Source organism: Canis lupus, chromosome 9 (genome assembly GCF_048164855.1).
Source record: "Canis lupus baileyi chromosome 9, mCanLup2.hap1, whole genome shotgun sequence".
Classification (NCBI taxonomy): domain Eukaryota; kingdom Metazoa; phylum Chordata; class Mammalia; order Carnivora; family Canidae; genus Canis; species Canis lupus.
This window is the reverse complement of record NC_132846.1, coordinates 64264314-64283296: the sequence shown is the minus strand read 5'-3', so window position 1 is coordinate 64283296 and position 18983 is coordinate 64264314. Positions and strand designations below refer to the sequence as shown.

The following is an 18983-nucleotide window of genomic DNA, read 5'->3' as shown; positions in this document are numbered from 1 at the left end:
ATCTTGTAAGGTGAGGTGCCACCAACCAATTTATAGGACTATAAGGTCATTTTCAGATCAACGTTCTCCAGTAATATTTTCATTAATTGTGTTAACATGCAATCACAGTCCAACATCTTTAATCCAGCTAGAGTCAGTCACAGTGGTAGAGCAAGAGCAAAAATAACATGATAACCATTTGGGGAAGGGTTGTTATGTGAGCCTGAACTCTCCAGTCCCCAAATCTGATAGTCAAAATTAAATCAGTTTTGTTTTCCTCGTCAAAGATACATTCAAAGTAAATCCACATTTGTTTTTAGCAGCAAGAAACAGTCTATAAAAATCATAAGATTTTCCTACCTTGACAAAAATTGTTGAATTGCATTCTTGCAATGCCTCCATTAAACTAATCACATGGAGACACACCATTTCTACCATCTGAAACAACAAATACGAAAATCAGTTCCACTCCCAGTGATCCGGAAGCCTTGAAACCTCTAGAATTTCAACTAGAACCTGGCTTTAAGGAGCTCCAGAGGTTTTACAATCAGTTGTGCCCTCTTTATCTGACTCAGGGCTGCCAGTGGAATTCAGGGATTAATCTCACTCATCTGCATGCAATTCCTACCAGAGGATACATGCCTTTTGCTTCACTCCTTCCAACTACAGAATTTGGCTGTAGGTTCTTTTCTCCATCTTGACCCTTTCTCCAGTTTCTTCGCCTGGAGTGGCTGTTCACTTATTACACACCTGTCTTTGTGGCTTTGTTCTCTATAGAACAAGGCAGCCACGTTGATGATGGTTCAAAATACAATGCAGAGGATGCTCCTCATCAGAAATTCCTAAGGCTGGGGGCACCTGGGTGGCTCAGTGGTTGAGTGTCTGTCTTTGGCTCAGGTCATGATCCCAGGATCCTAGGATGGAGTCCCTCATGGGGCTCCCCGCGGGGAGCCTGCTTCTCCCTCTGCCTATGTCTCTGCCTCTCTCTTTGTGTCTCTCATGAATAAATAAATAAAATAAAATAAAATAAATTCCTAAGGATGGATTTTGAACACTCCAAGAGGATTTTATCAGACTGGCATATATAGTTTAATAAGTTTTTCAGGATAAAACTCATCCAAACTCATTACTAGCATTATTTGTACAAAATTCATTTGTAACAGATTCATTTTCTAACCTTTGCATACCAAGAGATTTGGAAGAGAGGTATTAATGGTGTCTAAAAACTAATGACAGTAGAAAGACACCAAATCTCTAGTTAAGGTCCCAGTTTCATTGCCTGTAAAATTACAGAACAGAATGCTTGCTCTCTAAGTTCTTCTTCAGTCTCAGACTCTATGATCTGGGAAATGTTTATCTCAGAACCGTGTGTGCACCCTAAAACTGTCACATAAATTTCCTTTAAATTGAACTAAAATAACCTCTCTCCATACAGAATTGCCTTATAACATTTGCTTCCCCAAAGACAAGGAAGTGCTTCACTGAAGGAAATATATAATCCCCTTTCCAATTAGAGCTGAGAGAAAATGTTTCTTAGACTATTATCAATCAATCAAAAGTCATTTCCGGGATGCCTTTTGTGGACAGTGCATCGTTGGGTTTCTGGGCATAGAGGAATCATCATTACAATACACTCTTCCAGAACTCCTGTCCCTCACAGATGAGAATTCGATTGATAAAGCCCCCACAACCAAGATACTAACTCCTGCTTTCCCAGCTGAGAATCCTCCAAAGTAGCAAACTGAATCAAAGAACTTCCTTGTCACATCTCCACATATCCTCCACTCTTAACTTCATAGGAGTAATCCAAGCTTGCTCAATGATGTGGGCTCATGCTAACAATACTCCAGGTATTTTCCAGCAAGATTTAGGGCAGCCCCTTTCTTGGTGAGCCATCCAAGTTAAAACTGAACTGGATTTGAAGATTGAGGGGCTTAAGTCCTCCCAGGGCAACTCAAAGAGGGGAAACTCTTTCCAGATTTTGAGCCCTGAGTGGAATGAACATATGTGGTTGATCTGCTCTTAAATACCACAAAAGGATGACCCAATTGGCTGGGGTTTTTCCAAATTGTCTTGGAATCCAAAATCTCCTGACTTTAAGGTGTGAAACAGCTCTTAGAGGTAGAAGTTTCATATAAATTTTCTTTGGCACTAAAGAGAGTGAACAAAAGTTGTTTTTACTAAATTGACTTGCTTGCTTTGTATTTCCATCAAAATTATTATGCAAGCAGAACATCCAGTTTATAACAGAAAAATCCCCCATCCATTGGTATATTACAATTGAGATCCTTAAAGAACAGGTAATGGGAGGACTGGATGTAGGTCACGCCTTTTAGCCACAAGGAGAAACTTATTCGTGGACTCACCACTTTGTTATGGGCCATCAGCTGGAGGATGCTGGGCGTTACCCTGCTCCAAAACTCTAGCGCGGTAAGTATCGCTGTGAAGCTGAATTCATTCTGACTTTGGATGTTTGTAGCTACGGCACTTTGTTCGCAATATACGGTCCAGAGCTGAGCAAAGATAAATGCGTGGAAGAGAGAGCACATGTGGAGCACGGAGGTCTGAAAAGGAGGAGACAGGAGCCGTTACCTCTCGGCGGGCTGCAGTGCTCCACAGGGCCTGCCCCACAGGGCCTTGGCCTCCTGAGCAGCACAGCCAAAGCATGTCTACCTCCAGTGATCTGAGGCAGAGGAAGTGATCTAGAAGTTAAACTCGTGATTTACCACCTGAAGACAACCTGCTTTTCACTTGGTCAGTGGGCTTGCGTTCAGAGAAAAATGAGCATCTTTTCAAAGAGAAGGCATCTTGGTTTCAGAACACATCTACCCACCCCTTTGTCCCTTAATGACGCTGATATTCTCCTCTCTAAACTAGATTAGGAAGGATAACCATTTTACCACCTTCAGGTATTTCCTTGTCTGTAACATGGGGATAATAGGACCCTCCTGTCGTCAGGAGGAATAAGATGGTGCATCTGAACTCACTGCCAGCACTTCTCAATCACACGACTACAAGTAGGAGAAATGGCAGCAGCAAAGACAGTATTCCTACCAGGGTAAGCCCCGACTGAGTGAGCAACAACAATGCCCCAGACACCGAGCTAAATAAAGACTTTTCAAAGATCACTTCCATAATTTTCAAACCATCTCCTCATCTATTTTACACACAAAAAGACTGGAGATCAGAGAGGTTGAATGACTTTTTCAAGGTCACAAATTACAAAGTACTATTGTTAGGAATCAAATACACATCTGGCCTGCAATACTGGGAACTGACTGCCTGATTCCTTCTGTAAACATCATTCAGGCCATTTGGATGGTGCTCTAGCTTATCACAGAGTTGGCTTGCTCTGGCCTATGTCCCAGCTGTTCCCAAACCCACCATGACTTCCTGGAACTGGCCTAAGCTTTCAAAGAAGCATGCTTGACTTCTCTGAACTGATTAGTACAGTGTGTCTGCTTTGCTTTGCAGGCTCATGACTGCAAAACCCCCGCCTGGGGTTTACTTTATCCCCTTAAGCACATCATCTGTCTCTACAATTTACAAAGTTCCTCTGTGTAGGTCACTCTAGTGTGCAGATTAGTGAGTTCCCAATTGGACTTATTTTCATTTTGTATCTTTATATATCTATCTCTAGAGATGTGAGCTGAATAGATAGCACATGAAAAATGATAGCGAAAATTTGCCTCAAACTCATATTGGGTTCCAAAAACTGATCATAGGATTTTTATTATATTGCTAGCCTCTTATTTCTCTTCATTATTTTGAGACAGAAATGCCCAGGAAGTTAATTCTTGCTTGCCTCCATACTTGATCTTCATAAAAGTAAACTGAAAGACAATTTAAGGGGGAAGCAAAGATAGTGTAGGAATTTAAACAATTTTAAATAAGGCATTAGCACAAAGCTGCTTTCCTAACATCCACAGGAGGGCAAGTGATAAGATGCATTTTCTTTTCAGAAGAAACAAAATTGGCTGATAAGGGTTTCCATTAGCAATTTCGATGCCTATGGTCTTCAGCTTGCAGAAATCACTTACCTTTGATTGCTCTGGAAATCCAATCAGAATAACAATAAGATGGTCTGCAATATGAGAGCCTGCATCCAGAGGTATGGGCAGGCACGGAGAGGAGGCATTTGGACACACTGCATTATGAGTGAGGGAGCCCAAGAGAAGCCAGGACAGAAGACGGATGCGGGAGACACACTCGATGAATTCTTTTGGCCTGGGAGGTAGAAGGAAGTGTTAGAGGTGATTTTATGGTTTCTGTTTTGTTGGGTGCTCACCAACTGCTTATTGACGGAGGGCATTAAAAGTGTGGTTTTATGGACAATTACATACAATAAAACACCAAGGTGACAGAGTGCCAACAAAGTGATGTATCTGTTTTTCTGGTTTCCGGCTCTGATCCCGGACCTTAGCTGCTTGAGAAAAGAGCAGCTTCTGGTGATATGGAATTAAAAATCATCTTCCACCAACCTGGCTGCCCTTCCGACAGGCTTCTTTTTCTAAATTCTTTCCTTTTTTCTCATTGGAAGGTTTGACATCCCCACTAGAGGGGAAGGAATAGAGATGGGCACCTAACACACAGCCACCCATTTTCCAGCCTTCTTGTCATTTCTTCCTGCTGCCTTCCTGCCCTCCTCACCCCGACTGTCAGCCTCCCCTCCAGCCAGGAAGCTGATCATGCAAAATGGCAGCCTGAAACCAGCCCAGCACCCCTCTCCCTTGTGTCTCCACCACATCATCTCCTCTCTGCTACGGGTTTTGTTTCAGCTGCAATCCGACATGCTCTTTGAAGGCAGAAGCTATGTATGTGTTTAACTAGTTCAAATTAAGAGTTAAAATGGCACTTCTAAGCTCCAAGTTTTCACCATCCACCAGGATATGGCTGAGGTTTTTGTGTGAAGGCAAGTTCCTTTCATTGGCAGCATATCAGGAAGCGCTTGTGTCCAAAAGTGCTGCCAGGTCAGCAAGGATGAAGATGAGGCTCGGTTCCAGTCTTCCCAACTAATCACATCCCACTTCCATAAATCTTTGATACGTCTTCTAGCCCTTGCTGCTGAACTAATAAGGACCTTACCCTTGCTGCATTGCAGAAGGGGGATGATAGAGCCAAGGCAGATAGCGAATCACAGCTTTGTTATCTCTGTGGTTGCCCCGTGAGATTTCCATGGCTGCAATCTGAGCCAGGCCAACTTTGAGATGTCCACCAAAGGTATCTTCATGCAGAGGCTGGGAACATGTCTTCATGTGGCTCTGCAAAAGCAAATGGTATCTCATGACTTTGGCAGAATATCTGAAAACCTTCCAGGTCACTCTTTAAAAAAAAGATCAGGCTGTCATTCCCTCACCTTCTACCATGCTCCCAAGCATATAACCCAGATTTTAGCTCAAGTGTCACTTCCTCCAGGAAGCCTTCTTTGACTTCCCTGGCTAGGTCATGTCATCCTATGGGAAGTTCCTGTACTACTGTTTTACCCTTCTTCATAGCAATTATGAAAGTCACACTTTTACTTTATCTTGTATGAAATTTTCATTAAAATTGGCCCCCACTACCAGACTATAAATTAAATGAGCACAGCTACCGTGTCTTTTTGCTCACTTTTGCATCCCTACATGTCTAGAACAACACCAGGGATATTATAGGTGCTCAATATATATTTGTTGAGTTAATGCAGAAAAACTCCTTTCCTCAGTGTAGCTTAGTGGAAAGACCACTGAACTGGAAATTGAGACCTATGTTCCAGCCCCAGTTCCTCCCTAATTAGTCATATGGCTTTAGTTAAGCCATTTGCCCTCTCTGATCTGCCTCCTAATCTATGTCAAATTAGAGTGTTGAATTATACCTCTAGTCCCCAACCTTTTGATCATCATGGATTCTTCTTATTGTGTTCTCTGTATTTTGAAAGTGACTATAAAACTAGCTTAAATGTTTAGGTAACAATGCTTCCTCTTCTTTATACTTTTTTTTTTCCTCTTCTTTATACTTGATATTAATGTCATTTGAGCGTGGGCAACCAGACTCAGCAGTTAGTAACCAGTGCATGGTCAAGGGCCAGGGGATTTTGCTTAGGAACAATTGGGTTCAGATACTGCAAGAAGTCAGCAGTTTACATTCTGGGTCTACTTTCCACCTAGCATTTGGAAATCTATCCCTATTCCAAGAAAGATCTGGATCATCCGAGCAGAGCCTGGAAATGTAGTTGGGAGATAGAGGAACTGCATTTGTAGCTGATGACCTTCTGAGACAACTAGATCCTGTTTATCAAAAAGGCATCATTTACCGCCAGCTTGCAATCTGCTGCTGCTTGGACCATGTTTGGATTTCCTTCTGCCCTCTGTCTGGGGCCTTCCCCAGATCTCTGAGACTATCAATCTTTTAGTTCCCTAGTTGACTTCAGGCAGGGAAGTTGACTTGTATCAGCAATTCGCCCCACCCTGCAAAGCAATCAGTCAAGGAGCTCAACAACTTCACTGGGATTTTGTCCATATGCAAATCAGATTTTGTTCTAACCCTTGTCTTTAATTATTTCCTTGAAGAAGAGAGCTTTGATGCAGATCACCATGAAAGGCTAATGTTTGCATAATGTGTTATGGTTCACAAAAGTCTCTTCACATGCACAATGCCACGTCAAACCTCATAACCTTCGACAAAGGTAGATTTTAGGCTTTTCTTGCAAACTGAGGCTCAAGGTAGTTAAGTGACACTAAGTGTCATAGTGAAAAGAGAATGACTGGGGAGCCACTACAGTTTTAGGTCAACCCTGACTCCACCCATTATCCGTACAGCCACCTTGAGCAAATTACCGTATCATCCTGGGCCTCAGTTTCTAAATCTGTAAAACTGAGGCATCATGAGAACCAAATAAATGGTAGAATTAAAGCTATGCACATAACTCCTGCCATGTAAACATCCTTTCTTTCTTTTCCCTGTCTGCACAGGCTGGAAACTCAGTGCTCCAGACTCCCAAGGGTCCAGGCTGGTTAGACAGCACCCCAGCTGCTGCCCCAGGGAATAATAAATCCCATCCGGTCTGCTTAGTTCTCTAAACATCTCTCTAGACACATCTCTGAACGTGTCTTGTTCAGAGACGAGCTTTGGAAGCCCTCTTACCTTCAGTTTGGTGAGCGTGTGCATGTCTGCCATGAAGTCCAGCACTTCGTTGATGTACTGCCGCACACACTCCATCGCAGCCGTCCCACACTGAAACACAAGGATAGCGCTGGGGGTGCCCTCCCAAGTCATGGCCTTTCACTGTGGCCCTGCCTGCAGTCACTGTCTCGTTCTGACTTCACACGGTTTACTAATGAGTTGTGTCAGTTTCTGGGGTTCTGACTCACTCCATTCCTCTCCACAGTCTGTGACTAACTGCCTACCGCTTGGACAAAAACTGATGAAAGGCTGGAGGTGGAGAGCTAAGACACAGGGACAGCCTAGGGTAGACAGCGTTAACCTGCTTTTTCTCCACTGGGTGATCTAACTGGTTTTTGTGTGCTTGTTCTTCAACTGGACTGGATACAGAGATCAAACCTCTGTAAAGCCATTCGGATCAGAGAGTTTAAGACATGAATCACCCTACAACTAGAGTAACCCTTATCCCTCTGGGGAGTCCTTAGGTACACATCAAATATGTGCCACCTAATTCCAACACCAGAAGCTTGAATCTTTTCCCATCGAAGAAGAACAGGATATAAACAAACATCACATGTACTGAAAGAGCCCCAAATTCTTATATTCAAGTCATTTATCATTTAGCTCCTTATACACAGTAGGCGTACTATTAAATAGATAAATGTATGATTGCTGTGTTCCTGCCACGGATAAAGAGAGAGAGAAAAGAAATGATCATCTTCCCCACACACCAGCAGCATGTTTGGGAAGTTTTCAAGGAAAAGAAAGCATACTTGCATCTCCCGTTATTAAATGGCATAAGCCCGCCCAGGGCAATGCAGTGAATTTAGGATTATAAGCAAAGAAAAGGCAAATGAACAGACAGGCTGCTCCATCAAAGCTGTATGAGAGAACCCACACATCAGGCTGTGTATAATGTGGATCAAAAGCAGGCCGTCATCTTTGAAGCCATCTGAATACTATGCTAAGGCCTTTCTTAGCTTTCTTTTGGAAAATCTGGAACATTATAGACTTAACTAGCTCACCCAGTGGCTCTCATTTTCCCATATTCATGTAAATCTGCACAGCCCTGAACTATATCACCTTCTATCTCCTCTAGAATGTTACGCCTGTCAGTTCCTCTGACAGGATAACAAACAGTAAAATAAGGTCATTGGCAGTTCTGTCAGGGTGTTTTCCAAGCATTTTGTATGTTCTAAGGTTTTCTTCTTTTAATTTAAATCAAGTGAAGGAATTATAAAAGGTTATTGTGTTCCTGCTTTTGGAATATTAATCCTTTAGTGCAAGAAAGGATTTCCCCCCTATTTATTTCATTTTCTCTGACCTTTCACATGTCATGCAAATAGGAGCATACACTCTGTTCTTTAATTTCTTCAAAGGGATTTGTTTCTTTCATAGGCAATATTTTATACCATTTCAGTGAGGCAAATGTCAAGGAAAATAATTACTAGGTGCATTATTCAATATTTGTCTTTTCACTTTAACTTTCAAAAAAATGAGAGCGATGAATTTACTAATATCCAGTTACTTTGGCTCCAGAGACAGCATCTATATCTAATAAAAGCCTTCAAGTGCAGGATCATCTTAGCCATCTACCCTTATAAAACGAAGCATATCATTTCCAATCTCCCCACCCACCTTTTTTTTCTTTTTTACTTTGCAAAAACATAGGCATAACCTTAGGTGTGTTGTTTTTTAAAAAAGCAAAAAACAAAAAAAAATAAATAAATAAATAAAAAATAAAATAAAAATAAAATAAAAAATAAAAAAAAATAAAAAAGCAAAAAACATAAAGAGTCAAGCTCCACTTGTTTCAGAATGCCCATATTCATTTCAATAGGGAAACTGATGCTAAGGTGCTGAAAAGCGATCTAAACGTAAAAACATGAATGGAAGTGACTCATACCCAATTCTTCCTTGAAACTCATATCTCATTTCAAAGTTATGTTTTTGAGATTGTAAAAGTGACACATTTTCAATTTGGAAAATAGAAATTAACAAAAGAGAGAAAAATCACTGTCCTAGTTCCTGTCTTCCATCAGTGAGACAGTCACTATCAATATTTGTTTCCAACATTTTTGAACGCATATAATATACACATATACACGTAATTTTTATAAGGCTGAGATCATTTTTCTAGCCTGCTTTAAAATTAAATCCTTCATAAGCATTTTCCAACTAATTACTCTTTGGAAACTTGATTTGGTAGCCACAAAATAATCTATTTTATGGAGGTAACTTACTTTATTTAAACAATACACTAATATTAATCAACACCAAAAAAATCTGATTAAAAAATGGGCAGAATATCTAAAAAGACATTTCTCCAAAGAAGACATACAGATGGCCAACAGACAGATGAAAAGATGCTCAACATCACTCATTACCAGGGAAATGCAAATCAAAATCACAATGATCTTTAAAAAAAGAAACAAAAAACCAAAACAAATCCGCAATGAGATATCCACCCCACACCTGTCAGAATAGCTAAAATAAAAAAAGATAAGAAATAACAAGTGTTAAAAAAAAAAAAAAAAAAAAAAAAAGAAATAACAAGTGTTGGCAAGGATGTGGAGCAAAAGGAACTCTTGTACAGTGTTGATGGGGATGTAAACTGGTGCAGCCACTGCAGAAACAGTATAGAGATTCCTCAAAAAAATTAAAAATAGAAACACAGAGTGATCCAAAAATTCTACTACTAGGTATTTATCCAAAGAAAACAAAAACACTAATTCTAAAAGATATACGCACCCCTATGTTTATCGCAGCATTATGTATAGTAGCCAAGATGTGAAAGTAATTCAAATGTCCACTATACTCAAAAGAGTTTTTAAAAAACAATATGCTAGGGTGCCTCGGTGGCTCAGTCAGCTAAGTGTCTGCCTTCAGCTCAGGTCATGATTCCAGGGTCCTGAAATTGAGTCCCAAGTCAGGCTCCCTTCTTAGCAGGGAGATTGTTTCTCCTTCTGTTCCTCCCCCCTGCTTGTGCTCTCTCACTCCCTAATAAATAAATAAATAAAATCTTTTAAAAAGTAAAAAATTAAAAACAACATGCTAATGTTAGATCTTAATTTTATTTTCATATTTTTACTATTTTAAATGCTACTTTAATAAATATATTCTTTATGTGTATATTAAAGTATTTTATTTTATTTATATTTATTATTAAATTATTTTCTCAAACACAGTACTAGAAATAAATTCTCAAATTGTTCTTTGGCAAGGGGGTACCATTTTTCACTACCACTAGCAGCTTAAAAGAATGCTTGTTTTACATCATCAATAAGTTTAATCATTAAGAAAGATCTGCTGATTTGCTAGCTGATTTCAATTTTTATGTTTTTAAATATTATAATACTTTGTATTAATTTATAGTTCACCAATTGTTAGTGACGGTAAAAGGCATATTTTGTCTGAATGGCTTACTGGGCACTGGAAAAGATTCTGTATATGGATCCTCTAACTTTTTGCTTTTCTGTTATAGGAATGTTTGTCTTTTACTTAATGATTTCAACAAAATTCTTATTTATTAGGTATATTATTTTTAAGCTATCATGTAGGTGGCAAATACTGAGTTTTAAAGAATTAATAAGGAAACTAGTGAGTGTGCAGCAGACTGGCTAAGTCCTTATAGAACTGCTTCTCTTCTTCCCTCCCATGCAACTAGACCAAATTTCCCACCATCTCTTGCAGTCAGGAGTGGCCATATGACAGTTCTAGCCAATGAGTGTGAGTAGAAGAAATATGCATCATTCAGACCTGGCTCATGAAAACCTTCCATGTACAATATTCTCTTCTCTTTCCCACCTACATGCAGATTGCAGAGGACTGCACATGACAGAAGGAACCTGATCCCCAAACTTTCATATGGGAGTCCTCCTCCTTCTACTAATCAGGATACCCATTTAAACTTAATATGAGCAAACAGTCAATTTTCTGTGTGTTAGGTGGCTGGAAATTCATCTCATGGCATCTTCTATCACCCTAACTACTATTAAGATCTCTTTAAAAAAACATAGTCTAGTAATTCTACTCCCAAAAATTTATTATAGTCTCAAAGATAGATGAAGACTTAAGCACAAAGATGTTTCTCACATATTAGTTATTACTGCAAAATATTGAAATTAACAAAAATATCACAAAATAATTAATGTTAATATATATAATAGGTAATGTTTACTTAGCATTTACTATATATCTGGCATCATGTTAATATGCTTTCTGTGCATTATCTCATTCAATCCCCAAACTAGACATTGGGCCCTATTATATCCCATTCTATAGATAATACAAATCAAAGAATTATAGGTTAAATAACTTTCCTGATCACACAGCTAGTAAATGGCAGACCTCAGATGCTGCTGTGAGTCTAACCCACATCCACTTAAGCACTATTCTATGGTGCATTCACAAGACGTGAGCCATCAAACTTTGGAGATAATGCTTGGGATATATGAAACCAAAGCTGCATCTATATTATAATTTAATTAGGTTTAAAAAAATATGCAGAGAAAAAGTGAAAGAAAATATATTAGTATGGTGGCAACAAAACTATCTCTGTGTTGTGATTATTATTTCTCTGTCATAAAATTTTTCCATATCAAAAAAAATTAAATAACTAGTATTTTAATAAAATAATGTTTAACATTGTAAATAAAACTGGTATACTTATAAATGTAAATTAATAAAAACTCTTTTAGAAAACAATAGGAGAGTACATAGCATTAAGACATTCCTACTTTCTAAGGAATTTATGCCAAGGATATAATTCAAAATAAACATGAGGATTGTCTTTGTAGGAATATATATATACATACACACACATACACAGTAGCAATGAAAGTGGCAGAGGGATTATAGGTGATCCTTTTTCTTTAAAAATTTCCCTACTGAAAATTTAAATAATTTAAATAATTTAAAACTTAAATACTTTTTTTTCAACTAACAATAAATATCTCTACAGTTTCTTGAGTTTCGTTGCAGTCAACTTACTCTCAATGTTATGGTGGTTTCTCATTGTTAGCTCTGTCAGTGAAAATCTTAACCTATTTTACCAAATAGTTCACTGGTTCATAATAATGGGAATTTTTTTTTAATTTTCAGAGGAAATATTACAAAGAAAACCAAAGTATCATAATGCTTATTTCTTTCTGGCAGTGGTTAAATTGAGTTGGTTAATGGGAGCCAGTAAAAGAAAATTGATTCTGGAAAAATTGAATTGTAATCAAATGTATTTTGTATGTCTGGTAATTTCTTTCCTTCCTTTAACTGGCTGCTTCAGTTTTACTGATGTCTCCTGGAATTAAAAGTTTCCAGGGACTGGGATTAACTTAAATTTTCACTAGTGCTTTCTTTCTTTCTTTCTTTCTTTTTTTTTTTTAATGTTAATATGTTCTCAGTTTTACAGTGTTTATCAAGAGTGAACCAGGACACAGACCAGAAATGCCTCTTTACTAAATGGGGAAATGAGAAGAAATATAAAACACAGATAGTTAATTCAGCCAGGACTTACTCCAGGTACAGAAGCAATCATCTGCTTGCTCAGGATTGTTGACTCCGCTAGTTTGGTTCCAGCATCTGCACAAATAAACTAATAAGAAATTGAAAGCATAATTACTTTTAAGAGCACTTGGACAGTAATAAGTTATTTATAGTTTTATTAACTTGGCTTAAATGCATTAGTGTTTACTCTTGTGACAATCTGCCCTGGATATGTGGGACTTGCTAATCACAACAGCTGGTTCCTATCAGAAATTCAGAATTGTAGAATTGAGATTGACACACAGATTCTTACTTTTACCCAGACAGCTACATGGCAGTGAAATGGTGCACTCAGTCAAAGGGGAAAGACGGCAATGCTGTCAGACTTATTCTGAAGTTATTCTGTTTATTCTTTAGTGCTTCTCGACAGTTCCTGAATTCACATAGATTTTTCCAGACTTCATCATTACATTATACATTTAAGACGAAAACAGAAAAACAATCAAATTCATTGTAAGTAATCTACCTGTTTTTTCCCCATCTGAGGACCCTCAGCTTCTGGTCTTCCCTCTCTCACTTCACCCACACCTCCCCTCTGTGCTGATAACGACCCCCACTCCCGTCCTTGCCTCTTGACACGCTTCCACTGGATAGTCACGACATGAGACTGCAGTAACCTAGGAGTCTATTTTGCAACCTGCTACAAGCTTTCTGAGGGCACAGACTCCATGCACCTGACCCCCAGCACTAGCTTCCTGCCTGACATCATCGAGGGGCTCAGCAAAACTTTGTGAAAGAATCAATTAATCACAGTTACGACAAGATCATGATGGGGGATGGATTTGCCAGGTTACTATTTAATTTGCTTCATTACAGATTTTATAAGTGTTTCCCACTTCATGCAATACCCAACTATATACTAATAGTTTCAGGAAAAATTTAAACATGAAGTCTGCAGAGTTCGCTGTGAGCTATTAGGTCCTGCTTAATTTCTCTTCCCTGGCCCCTGGCCAGTGGCCCCAACTAGTCTGGGATCCAGAGCTGCTTTTCTGCATAGTTCAGTGGCTCTGAAAGAAGCTTTGACACTGACAACTCCTCCTCCTACCTCATTCCACTCTCACACTAGAAGAGCACAGAAAAGTTAGGTAGGTCACGATGATGAGTCGTGTAAGGTAAGTCAGGACCCTGGCAGACCGGGGAAAAGTAATATGGGTTCAGATCATAGAGAAAAGCTCAAGGGAGCCTGATGAAGAATACAAACCAGCATATTGTCAGGCTAATCAGGGCTCAGAATTAGAGCATTATTAATAGGGGCAGGTTCTGGCTAACAACGCAGAGATTTCAGCCAAAGACCTTCTGAGGGCACCCTGAGACTTTTTGCTCAAGAGCTGCTCTTCAAGTGTGGTGCTCCAGGAGGAGTATTTCATTGCAGAACTGAGCTGCAGGCCAGAGGACAGCAAGCACAGTTGTCTCTGAAAGCCTCGAGGCAGGTGTAGTTCCATATCTCCATTCTCCATTCTCACACAATCATTTCCATTTGCCTCAAATACAGTTACAGAAAACTGAAGGATCTATTTGGCCATTAACTCTGAATCTGGCAAAGAAAGTACCAGCTAGTAGCATCCAGGAAATCCTAAAATGTTCCATTATTTTATTCAGAAATGCTCATGCAGCCCTCCAACTTGGACTTATTCCTAATATAAGAAAAAAATAAATAAATCAGGATTTTTTTTTTTTAAGAGAGAGCCTATAACTTTGACCAGAACCTTTCAGTAAAAAAGTAAAATATTGGCTAGAAGTACAGGGCCAAAAGAAGAAACAGTCCCAATCTCCTGGCAGATACTGCATGTTTTCCCATAAAATGTATTTTCAAAAGCTATCTGAGTCTGCAATCTCGACAAACTACTCATAACTAAGTTTCAAAACCTCTGCCAGGATACCAACACTTTAATTACTTTCTTTACAGCAGAAATGAGAGCCGAGAGCCAAGGGGTAGACAGAAGTGTATGTAAGTGTGAGGGGAGGGAAGCCCAGGCAGCAGGGATGCTCTGCGGTGGTGTCAGAGCACAGCATGTGCTTTTGTATGGCCCCCTCGTGTGTGCTTGCACAGCCTGGCTGTGTCCTTGAGAGCAACAGAAGATCTGTGGAGAAGCAAAACTTCAATGTCTCTCCTTTCAGCAGAAGTCCTCCTCACCTGCCATACTCAGAAAAGCCAAATGAGCAGCATAATGGAAGTCGGTTGTCAGCTTACTAATGTCAATTATGTGAGGCCAAATTAAAATGTCTGATTTGTGGTAACTTTTAGAAGTCAGAATTAATAAAAAAATCCACCCCAACATTTATGGAAGTACCACAGAGTCTCTGGTGTATCAAAGTAGATAGGGCCTCTAAAATTATGTATTATTTGATTTTTATCAAATACATGCATTTAAATCCAGTTTAATTTAGAAGGTGTCTGGCTGGCTCAGCTGATAGAGCATGCAACTCTTGATCTCAAGGTTGTGAGTTCAAGACCCGTATGTGGTATGGAGTTTATTTAAAATTAAAAAAAAATTTTTTTTCTTAAATAAAAATACATAAATCTAGTGTAATTTTTACATAATATATACAATTAAAACCTCAATAAATACTTTTGTCTTTTTACACAGCTGCCAACCATAAACTGCAAAACCCCATTATGATTTTATAGAACTGCTCACAATATAAAGATATAACTAAAACCAGAGAAAGGATGTTTATTGCAGAAAGAAGAATTCTATACTTTGAGACAGAAATATGTCTAATGAAACACGCACTCCCGCATGAACACAAAAGAATACAAAAGAAACACGACATCCATTATGTGTCATTACTAATTTCATTATCAAAGTGAGACTCAAAATAATATCTCCATCTTTCATCCAGAGAGTGATCAGATTATTACTAACTCAACTAATAATAATAGCCCCACGTCAATAGTATCTTTAACTTAAAGACAACAGCTATTTCTTTGTCCTCCAGCCCACCACTCACCTATCTTTAAAAGAGAATCTTTCACCCACATGGTTTCTCACACTTGACTGTACAGGTGTATCCCACACAGTGGGAGTACCAGATGCAAATTAGCAGAAAGTCTACTCTTGACACATAATAGGAGCTGAGGAAATTTGTTTTGATTTGAGCTTCTATAGCTTTCACAGAGGCTCTTAGTGAGTTATCTCTATTATGAAGACTCTGCTCTAATCCAACTAGAGAACACTTACAATAACCTATCACATATAAGATATTACAGCAGGCCATCAGAAGAGAAGATGTTGTGGGTGAAAGCAAAAATGTCCACATGTCTGAATTAAAAAAACATAGGGCATCTGTCCAAAGTGCAGAAGAGCTATGTCCTAATGGTTGACAACCTAGATTCTGAAGAATGGACCTTTTTACTTTTTCAATTTAGCAAATTCTTTCCTATCTCAAAGCCACATTTCTTTAAAAAGTAAAGAATCCATTTGCATGTCTAAGACTTGATAAGAAAGTTGAAACAAGTATTAGGAGTCACAGCTAGATGACCACAGTGAATAGGTGGGAAATTTCCCATGATACCAGGCCTCCAGAAAGAATTTCTAGGAATTAAAAAAAAAACAATTGGTACCTATCCTACCTTGAAACATTAAAAAAAAAAAAAAAAAAAAAAAGAAACATTTAAAACTTGGGTGGCCCCACATCCCTTGGGAAAATGTTCCATTGTTCTTTAAGGGCAGAGTATTTGGCAAACAACAGAGGTCTCTATCTATAAGAAGACTAGCAACAGCTCCATGTCCATAAACTCATCTACCTAGTACGGGATTAGAGAAGTACTAACGGAAGTACCCTCCTGGTCCCTGTGGGAGGAAAGAATGAAGGGTAAATCCAAGGTCTGAGCAACTGACTCTCTTGTCTCTAAAGGAACCAGTGTCATTCATGACAGATCACTGGGGCATTTTTTCCTTCCAACCAATGCTTTCCTTCCCGTTTCCAAGTTGTATCTTGAGTTAAACAAAGCCACTCCCACTGCCATCAGATGATGATCACTGATACCTATGGAGGAAGGCATTGTCAGCCCCAGACATGTTATCTGTCCATACTGTGAGACTGGTCCTCCAGGTACCAGGAGCTGATGTCCATCAGTAAAGAGGAAAGCTTCTCTCGGACTCCAGACTAGATTCTCTGGCCTAAGAGAAGCTACCAGACAACAGGCTATCACCTCCGATATCTTCCAGAAAACCCTGCAGGAATACTTCAGCCAAGGGCAAGAGAAAAGGAACTAGGAAAAATCTGTAGAAAGATGTCCTATTCATGAAGAGAGATGAAAGATCCCTTTCCCTCAGCCCATGAGGAGCCCCAGGGAGGACCTCTCTCCATGGCTTAGCCAGAAACCATTGGGAATATAAAGAAACTACCTCAGGTTTTTTAAGTGTGCTTAATTTTTATTTCTCTCAGCAATGAAAACAGTTTATTCTAAGAGTACGGAGAACAAAAATATATTACTTCAAAATGGCGTAATGTTTACCATTTTCTAATTGGGGAGACTGAAATATTATTCATAAAGTCGGTTCTCATGGACATGACCTCTAAGTGTCTCCGAAATATCTCTCCAACCTAAATAATCTTACAACTTGATTCTTAAAATTTAATGATTCAATGACAAATGCATACTTGTTCTAAAAAGATGAAAATGGTATTTATTTGAAATGGTATATGAGAATCCAAAAAACCATACTCAGAACAACTTACTTTTTTTGGCTTCTTTATTCCTAAAGCTAATTTGTTTTTGTTATTTATTCACCTAGTGGTGATGCAATAATCACTGTTTTCATGGTTTCCTTAAGTACCGGGCAATTTAAACTGTCAGTGTTCTTTTGCTGTCTTGTGACAAGTGCTTATTATGGTTGACTTCACAGAAAACCAACCCCTGGCAGCAGACACTGCATGGGGTGCTAGACCCCAAGAAGATCAGCCACAGAGATCAGCTCCATTCATGACTGAGGGCAATTAAGGGAACATGGAGGCAGGAAAGCACCTGTAGGGCCTGGAAACCTACGCTGTTTTGAGGTGGCAGGTCCCCATCCGGAACACCATCGGAAGCAAGTTACTCCCAGACACTGTCAACCTGCTAGCTTAAATCCCTAAGCCCAGTTCACCTGCCCTCTTCTCCAAACCAGCGTGAATACCATTAATCCTTATGGTCAGTTGGTGTCAAAGTTGCTTATACTCAAAGGCAGTGAAACTGGGGTGCCTGAGTGGTTCCATAGGTTAAGTGTCTGCCTTTGGCTCAGGTCATGATCTCAGGATCCTGGATCAAGCCCCACATCAGGCTCACTGCTCAGTGGTGAGCCTGCTTCTCCCTCATCCTCTGTCCCTCCCTCCCACTTGTGCTCTCTCTCTCAAATAAATAAATTCTTTTTTTCTAAAGTGAAGCTGCTGAAGCTTAAGTAGGAGAGGCTGGCCAATGGAAGAGATTCAGAGTCAGCCCCTCCTTAGGAACACAGGTATTGGGCAGCCCTGGTGGCTCAGCGGTTTAGCGCCGCCTTCTGCTTGGGATGTGATCCGGGAGACCAGGGATCAAGTCCCACATCGGACTCCCTGCATGGAGCCTGCTTCTCCCTCTGCCTGTGTCTCTGCCTCTCTCTCTCTCTGTCTGTCATGAATAAATAAATAAAATCTTTAAAAAAAGGAACACAGGTATTTCCTGGCTGTGATTTTTCTTGTCTTCCTCTTGGGCTATCTAGCATTCTGGCACAACGCAAGGCCTTTCGTTCTGACTGCATCATGCCTGACATTCACTGCTGGCACTGGCCAGCAATCACTGCTCTCAGAGGGCTTCAGTGCACCCCGGAAGACTAGCCCATGGCTCACTGAAAGCACACCAACTTCTCATTAAGTTTCATGCCTTTGAGGAACATTCAATTCTGGTTCTAAGGACTAGTAGTATATGGTGGTGGAGGAGGGAGACCAGTAGTGAATATTAAAGGCTAAATGACAGCTGTTGTTCCTCGTTGTCTCCTGGGTAAACTCCTAAATTTCTGCACATACTTCAAAGTCCACACAGTCCGTCTTCCACAACCACTTCCTTACTCAGTGGGTACCGTATTGTACCCACTTCACTGTACTGGAAATGTCTCTTTACATGTCAACTTCACCTACTGCAGAATAAACTCCTGGAAGGAAAGGGCAATGGCTTATTCACTTCCCCAGCACCTGGGCCAGGTCAGGGCTCCTACTGGCTTACTGAGCCTTCTTCCATCTCCCAGGCTGAGCTGGCCACTCCCTCTGCTCTAGTATTCTACATACTAGGTACACTTCCGGTGTAGTGGTTAGCATACTATCGGGATAGGGTTAATGTCTTACATCACCGTATCTCCTCAAACCTAGCC

The 18983-nt window shown here is 39.7% G+C and overlaps 1 protein-coding gene across 12 annotated transcripts in view; it reads right to left on the bottom strand.

Moving 5' to 3' along the window:
• UNC79 (unc-79 homolog, NALCN channel complex subunit) overlaps positions 1–18983 on the bottom strand; it is a 239232-nt gene that overhangs the window by 10072 nt on the left and 210177 nt on the right. For all 12 annotated transcript variants that reach the window (XM_072839735.1, XM_072839727.1, XM_072839734.1 and 9 more), the window contains 6 exons: positions 12629–12706; positions 7099–7188; positions 5065–5240; positions 4020–4206; positions 2346–2543; positions 340–417 (listed from right to left, as the gene is read on the bottom strand). In XM_072839735.1, coding sequence (XP_072695836.1) covers positions 340–417; positions 2346–2543; positions 4020–4206; positions 5065–5240; positions 7099–7188; positions 12629–12706 — 807 coding nt within the window. The remainder of the gene's footprint in view (positions 1–339; positions 418–2345; positions 2544–4019; positions 4207–5064; positions 5241–7098; positions 7189–12628; positions 12707–18983) is intronic.